Genomic DNA, 8701 nt, shown 5'->3' on the forward strand with positions numbered 1-8701 from the left:
CAGTTTAAAAGTTCTAGCCAATCGACCGGAAGCAAGAATTAGGGCAGTTTAAACAGTTCTAGCCAATCGACCGGAAGCAGGAATTAGGTCAGTTTAAAAGTTCTAGCCAATCGACCGGAAGCAAGAATTAGGGCAGTTTAAACAGTTCTAGCCAATCGACCGGAAGCAGGAATTAGGGCAGTTTAAACAGTTCTAGCCAATCGACTGGAAGCAGGAATTAGAGCAGTTTAAATAGTTCTAGCCAATCGACTAAAAGTAGGAATTAGGGCAGTTTAAACAGTTCTAGCCAATCGACTAGAAGCAGGAATTAGGGCAGTTTAAACAGTTCTAGCCAATCGACCGGAAGCAGGAATTAGGGCAGTTTAAACAGTTCTAGCCAATCGACTGGAAGCAGGAATTAGAGCAGTTTAAACAGTTCTAGCCAATCGACTGGAAGCAGGAATTAGAGCAGTTTAAACAGTTCTAGCCAATCGACTGGAAGCAGGAATTATTTCAAAATTCACTTTTTTATTCACTGACACTAATCTGGCTAGTAAAGTTCTTTTTTCATAATCCAAAAAGCATCTACATTGGTTATAAGTTATGAGGCTGAAATTCCAACCTTGTTAGCCATTGTTCTCTATAAGCTACTAGAACTTTAACAACAAAATTAAGATTACTATACCACTTACTACTGCCTCTTAAAAGTACATCCATATTTTTACATCAACAAATACTATACCACTCACTGCTTTTTTCTATTAATATATTAATACTTTTACATGCACAATTAAAACTACTATGCTATTACTTAATACAGTATTTGCTATTTGCGAATTCATATTTTTACATAGATAATTAAGACTATTATAACACTCATTGTTGTCTGCTACTAGTAAATTCATATATTACATCCAGAAGTAAGACTACTATACCACCACTGCTTCCTAATAGCACATTTATATTTATATAACCCCAATTAAGACTGCTTAAGAGTGACCTAACAGTGCAGTTAGTGACTGGAAAACTAACCAGTTTGATTGAGTAGTAGATTTCTGCAATATTATTCCAACAGAAGAAAACTCAAGTTGCTACATACACTCCTTAATCTAGTTTTTTTTTAAATCTATCCATTGGAAATTGTTTCTTAAACCCTGAAACACGATAACCAAATATCAACCAGCACTTACAATTTTTTTTTATTTATGGCAAAGCTATTAAGGCTATCTGTCATTGTTCTTGTTTTTAAACTACTGACCAGAGAGAGAAGGCAGCCAGTCAGCAGCAACCATACCATCCAACATCTATGCTAAGGAATTGACTGTCACTTTTATAATGCACCCACAGCTTAAAGTGTGGAGAAAGTTTTGTGGTATCACATGGATTTAACCATGGCTTGCCACCTACAAAATCCAGAACTCTACTACGTGGCCAATCTGTGCCTGCTCATATAAAAACAGTGACCAGTATTCCAAGACTTGAAACACATACACCTCACATCTAAATAACATATATATAGATCAAAACATGAAGAAAAGTTTGCACACTACCAAAAACATTCTGTAAATGTAGAATGTAACTTGAAAAAATTCTTTATTCTAATTTTTTTCATTAAATACCTTTTTTCTTGTCCTCTTTCTATAATTTGTTTGGAGATACCTATGGGTCATTTCTGACATTTCAGAATGTAGTTTCTGGTTAGAGGTGTTATCAGTCTCTTCTGAATGGCTATTTCCTTCTCCAGAAGGAGCAATTTTGTGAGATATTTGATGGTGTCTTTTATGACTAGCTTCATGCTCAGACAGGGCAACTTGTGAGTGAAAGTGGTAGGACTTTGTTGCTTCATCATACATGTAATAAGATCCAGAGTAAGGCTCATAAAACAAAGTGCTTACCTAGAGTATGGGAGAAGAGACTTAAAAGCTTTAAAAAGTAAATAAATAATTCAAACAGCTTATTTCAGCTGAAGCTGTTTATAACATTAGATTTATGTGCACAAAGAAATCAAACTACATACTATAAACTAGAATCTTCCTTCCATTTGAACTTACAATCAATTAAAGAGTTTGTTTAACCTATCCTACAAAAAACTTGCATTTTGTTGTCAATCTCTTAAACAGATGAATTTTGGTTATAGCTTTGTTACTGGTAAACTCAAAAGAAGAAAAATATCACATGAAAATATTTCTTCCAAAAAAGCAGAAATATGTAAGCAAAATGTTGATGACTCAGTAAATTTGAATGGAAATTGTATTCTTATTTACCCAATATGCCTAATAAGGATAAATTCTTACATGTTATTTTTCTTTTCATATCTTTGATTTGAGGAATGCCAAAAAAGTTAAATTTGGAAATACAAGATTTTCTGTTGAAAACCAAAAGATATCTATAATAACTTCTTATAAGAGGATTACAAGTATGTTATATTCAAATAAATAATGAAGCATTAACTAATTAATAATGCCTTTTTCAACAAATAAACATATATAGTCGTATTTCTAACAAAAATTTGTTTCATCATTAAACTACAATGATAAATAACTTATCTGCATTAACTGAGTATAATTTCTTAGAATAACTCATGAAAATACACACGTTTTAGTTGAATAACATGTAAGCATAATTAAAAATAGAGGGCACTCAGTAGAACACATACTTCTGCCATGCAGCATTGATCATATTCGGCCCTCAAAAAACATATGAAAATGTGTCCGTATGTCCACTGTTATCAACGTACGCAGACCACTTTTGTCAGGAAAATGAGGAATAATATTCTACATATGTCCACCAAGTTTCATCACAATCCAATCATTTTGACTGAGTTATAGAGCAAAAACAGTGTGAAAAATTGGTTCCCATGATAAAAGACAGGGATTTTTTGGATTTTCATGATTTTGCCCTTTGACTTTGACCCTCCAAAAACTAATCACTTCTAAGTTAGATCATAGTCCAAATGTATATCAACTTTTGTCTAAATTCATTCAGCTGTTTTCAAGAAATCCTGCTGACAAACAAACACACATACACAGGGGTGATGGAGGTAATTACTCAAATGAAGAACAAAAAACATTACTATTCAGAATAACGGTTTGAAATATTAAGTAAAGAATAAAAACCTAATACATTTTTATGATTTATTAACAAAAAGTCTTTTGCTAAATACTAGAAATTTTGTCAAAACTTCTTGTTTAGATATTAATAAAATGGAAAGTCTGTTTATTTTGGATATCAGTGCCTAGATACACAAGGCCTATCTGTGATAACCAATCCTAATTACAAAATGATAGACTAGAGGGAAGGCAGCTAATCAAAGATGCCATCCACCAACTGTTGGGCTACTTTGATTGAATAGTGGGATTTTACTGTTATTCTTAAAATGCACCCACAGCTCCAAAGTCTGGAGTATGATTTTGTGTCAACAAGATGCAATCCATGGACCCACAAATTCACACTCCACCATTCACTACTGTGTCATGCCTAGCCCAAAACTGGAAGGAAGGAAGAAAATAATAAAGATTAGATCATTATCAAAATGTATGTAATTCACATATCTACCAAGTTGCATAAGCATGTACCAAAACCTGTAAGATGACACAATTTTGTAAGACATCTATTTGCTGTGGTCTCCACTCTCATGATAAAACCCAAAAAATAAAGCAACAGTTTAATACACCTAAAAAAGTTAACTTCAATATGCCAACATACTATGGACTGCAATACAATCAAATGAATTGTAGAATCCCCAAGTTAAATAATATATATGCACATATACCTAAGCCATTCTGTCTAAGACTGAATATAACATTTTATCACAGCAGAAAATGGATATAAAAAACAAAACGTGTTCTGAATACTATAATATAAGCCTTTGTTAACTGTGAAACAGAATTTCAAGAACCACTTTATTTATAGATTTTGACTTAAGTTGTTCAGAGTCAAGTTTGAGCCAATCAAATACAAAAAATTCTTTCCCTTGAAAAAGACATTTTCATGAAAATAAAAACCTTGAAACCCTAAAGTGTTACAAAAATTACATAATCAAGTATAGAGGTTACAAAATATAAACTCATAGTCTAAGGAATCCTACAGTTTTCGTATTATCATAAATAAATGCTTTTACTTACAGGATCATAATAATACCCAGTGTTGATGCTATAGTACATGCTTGAATTGATGTCATACACATACTCTGAAGACTGTAGTGCTTCACTGGCAGCTTGTTTGACTAGATCAGCCACAGAAGCCTGACAGAAGATAAATATTAGTTTCCTCAATGCTTTTAATAATAATAGAAAAAAAATTAAACAACAATATCCCTTTTTTATATTGTTTGCTTATAATTTTCAAAATGTTTTGCATAAGCCCCATTCTAGCCATATGTGTAGTTTTAACAACAGAATGTTGGTCATGAAATTAGGCTAAATTCCCTCTTCTCAAGCTACTGTTGTTCTGGATCTTCCGCCATTTGGTGACACATATGCTTTCTCATGCAGAACACACTATGTAAAGAGAGAGAGTATTTTTTTAAACTGTTGAGTTACATAATATGTTGAGGATGAGATCTTATGTTCTATTGTAATGACCAATATCAATATTAATATCAAAATATATAGTGCTCTCCTTTCTCATTCTGGAATGGAATACAGAATTCATATTATAGATTATTTTAGACAGTACAAGTGCTGTACATTTTAATACGTACTCAATTACTTGATTTGTGTTTGAACTTTATATAAAGATTACTTTTCACATTGTTCACACTGTGTTTATTCTCTTTTTACTTCAAATTCAGTCAAATTCAGGTTAACTCTGTGATACATTTCCTGTTCTACATCTATAAGGTTTAGGTTATCAATGCACTTAGTGGTGATGTGTGGAATTATTAGGTACACTGATAACCTAAACCTACTTGCAGAATGCATGTTGTACTTAAATAATTCCTACATATGAAAAAATTCTTTGTTTTCCTTACCTGACTGTTAAGATAATAATATCGAGAAAGGATATTTCCACATTCATTTTCAAAACATAGGTGGTAAAATAATCATATTGTTAAATATATATGTTGTTTAATTATAGGCTGTGAAATATATACACTTAAAAATTTAAATACAAATCTTGAACATAATATAAGTGGAATATTCCGAATGTCTTCTTTCCTTCTTGCATCTTATAACATTAAACCTTACTTTGCTTGTATCAAACCATGCCACATTAAAGAAAAAGGACCAGTTATTGTTCATGTTGTAAGTATTGTACATTAGCAGCTATGTTAACTTCAAACACAGACTGATTCATTTGTACTAAGCAATTTAAAAGAAGTAAACCAGTACGAACATACTACAAAAACTGCATATATATATGTATATAAGATTGCACAATTAAAATTTTATTGCAATTAAAAAAAGCTCCAAAAACTATACATGTTTTAGCAAGATTTTTATTCCAAAAAAATGTTAAAGCTTTACAGCCATTTTTTTCTAGTAGTAATAAAATTGTAATTGTGCAAATATAGACATTGTATATAGTTTCTATAGTTCTTTAGCACAATGTGCTATATCTTAAAGTAACAGTCTTAGCATTTTGGAAACTTGTAACTTTGTCAGGTAAAATATTTGTATAATCATCATTACTTGTAGTTTGAATTTCAGTCACTAAGCCAAACTCAGACTACTACAGGCCAATAATATAACAAAGTGTAAAAACACATGGTTACAAGTTATTAAAGCAATAAAACATTTTTCATGGCTCTGGAAATTTAGTAAAAGGTATGAATTAGTATTCAAAGAATCTGGCATGAAGAACAATAACTAGTATAATGCTGAAAGGTAATGTAGTTAGACTATATGGACTATAATCTTTGGCAATATAAATATATTTAAATATGTATGTTATTTAGTTCCATTACAAGTCTAGCACTTCAACATTTTTTCCTCAATCTTGTAAATCTTAATAGTAAAGAAGAGACTGAGTGTACTTTTATAAATTCTGGAAATAACATAGATGCTTTTTCATCTAGTACATGAAAAAAAATATATATTTTAATACCTGTACAACTTGTATTTATTTTGGCACACTTTTTTGCTGCTTTTTTTTTACTTTTAAACTGATTATAACAGAAACACTTGATGAAGTGAACTAAAAAATATATTAGTAGAACTAGCACTTACTCTGGATCCTTCTGGAAGAGTCCAATCTTCAACTGAACCTTGTTCATCTAGCAGGAGTCAATTTTTTTTTATTAATAAGTTAACATACAGTATAGTTATGTTCATAAAAAAGTAGTATTTTAATTTGTGATAACTAAAAGTGACTATGGTCAACTTAATCTCAGAAGTACCTTCAGTGTTGTGAATCTTGTAAATTCTTACCTCATTTCATTATAGAATATATACATATTAAGTTTGCTTGATACACTTTGGTTCCTGGAAATACTCCATTCATTAGTGAGAAATTCTCTTTAAAAGGTTAATGCACACTGGAAGAAACACAACAAATTAAGCCAGACACTATGAGTAAAAAAACAAACTATTTATCCAAATGATCAAAGCAGACAAATGATGTGCTTGAAAGTAGTTAGTTGAGAACCTGGATAGCTTTAAAGGATGAAAAATATTACTTGGAGAAGATAAAGTAAATAAAATTAAAAAGGAAATGGGGGAAAGGATGGTTAATATAGTACAAAAGCCACAAGTTCTAGAACAAGAAAATGTACTCACATATACAGAAAAACAACAAAAATGAAGATTAATGTAAGTTTAAATAGAACAAACCAAACTCATCCTGAGTAAAACAAATTTTTTATTTTTGGTGAATAAATGAATATTGTGAAGTTGAAAACAGGACAGAATTATGTAATTCTAAAAACTACAAAACATTCTACTCTCTATAAACCTTGAAGTGACAAACATTCATAGAAATGTTTAGATAAAAACCTCATATTGTGCTTTAAAAACTTTGTTGAATGAATAAAATTGCAAATCCTTGAATGACAATAAAAAATCAAGTAACATATTGCTGATTAATTAAAAACCATTAACACTAGTTGTAAGATGAGAAAGAAAAAGCATATATGAAGGATTGTAATGACATACAAGTCACAGTTAAAATGTTGTAATGGCCAGGATGAAAGCAGCATGTTTAGAACTTATGTCCTGGCAGTTCAATGGCCTTAAAAAATTAGTATAAATTAGAGTTCTGGGCTCAAGCTCCAGTCAGGGCAGATTTTTTAATATTTTGATTTGTTCCACTGGCACCCTGTTGAGACCCATTTGCATTTTTTTTTCAGGTGTTTGAAGTAGCAAGTATGTAGGCTAACAACACTTAAAAAGCTGAAACAGCACAATAATCAACTTTTAATGCCATAATGCTCCTTCATATAGTTTTCTCTTGTATTAACATCTTCAGAATGGTGAGACACGTGCAATGATTTAAACAAACAGATGCACATCACTCAGCTATTTCCTACAATCAGCCATGTAGACTTGCATATCTATGCAACACCAGGTAAGGTTTAAATTTATACTTTAAAGCATAAGGGCCATTTTGACTAAGAGCCAAGAGTTACACAATCACAGGACAACAAGATTTCCTGGAAAAATTGTTATTCATGAAATATTAAACAAGACAATATTGCAAAGAAGAAACAATTTTCTGGCAAAATTTATGTATTTGACAATTGAACACATTGATAGAACACTCCTAGGCTCATGCTATGTCTTGCTTTGGATAAATCATTACTAATAGCAGAAATATCCAATTCACATCAATCATACTGTTAATTTTTAATATAGAAATATCTGTAAAGAAGCTATAAAATGTAGGTATGTATCAAATATTTTAATAATTTTATTGCAGCTATTTTTACTAACATCAGAAATAGTTTGTTATATATATAACCCTTCCACAAGTGTTCCAAAGTTTACAATTATTACTCCTAATACTTAGGTTTTCATTTCATTAAATTGTTAATACAGAACATCCCACAAGTTGATTATCCAAACTCATAACAATTTTAAAAGCATATAGAAGTAGTTATAAGGGTAGGCTTAATTGTTACTATTGTAATGCTACAAGTATCAGAAATAAAATAGACGACTTTAGAGCAAAGTAGGAATGGAGGATTTTGATATAATGGGAATAACTGAAACATCGTTAAACGTAGATGAATTTGATGACAACATTTTTTTTTAAATACAGGGTTACAGACTAGTTAATAGGGATAGAGTATTAAAGAGGGGGAGGAGTGGCTTTATATATAAAATATGAGTAACATCCTGTTGAAGATATCAAAGATAATAGCAAAGATATTGAATCCATTTGGGTTTCTATTAGTGGATATAAATGGAAAAGGCTTTTAGTGGGAATTTGTTATAGACCACTAAATGATACTGATGAAATTAGCAGGAAACTTTACAATGAGATTAAGATTTCAGCTGTTAATGAAGTCATAATTATGGGTGATTTTAATGTCAGGCTGGGAAATTCTAGAGTCAAACCATGAGAGAGAAAAGTTTTTGGAAACTGTTCAGGATGGCTTTCTTCACCAGTTAGTCACGGAACAAACTAGAAACAATGTTATTTTAGACTTTTTGTTAACTACATATACAGAAATGATTGACAGGGTGGAAATTGGTGAACATCTGGGTGCAAGTGATCATTGCTCTATTAGGTTCAATGTTTTGCTGCATATGGAGATAAGTAATAATGATATTTTGGTTAC

At 31.0% G+C, this 8701-nt stretch overlaps 1 protein-coding gene across 7 annotated transcripts in view; it reads right to left on the reverse strand.

The window, feature by feature from the left end:
• LOC106464640 (angiogenic factor with G patch and FHA domains 1-like) overlaps positions 1 to 8701 on the reverse strand; it is a 44917-nt gene that overhangs the window by 32119 nt on the left and 4097 nt on the right. For all 7 annotated transcript variants that reach the window (XR_002611893.1, XM_022392882.1, XM_022392900.1 and 4 more), the window contains exons 3-5: positions 6150 to 6196; positions 4104 to 4223; positions 1599 to 1874 (exon numbers count right to left, since the gene is read on the reverse strand). Coding sequence is in view for 6 of the 7 variants with exons in the window: in XM_022392882.1 (XP_022248590.1) it covers positions 1599 to 1874; positions 4104 to 4223; positions 6150 to 6196 (443 nt within the window). In the remaining variant the exon portion in view is untranslated. The remainder of the gene's footprint in view (positions 1 to 1598; positions 1875 to 4103; positions 4224 to 6149; positions 6197 to 8701) is intronic.

This window comes from Limulus polyphemus, unplaced genomic scaffold, assembly GCF_000517525.1.
Source record: "Limulus polyphemus unplaced genomic scaffold, Limulus_polyphemus-2.1.2 Scaffold62, whole genome shotgun sequence".
NCBI classification, from domain to species: domain Eukaryota; kingdom Metazoa; phylum Arthropoda; class Merostomata; order Xiphosura; family Limulidae; genus Limulus; species Limulus polyphemus.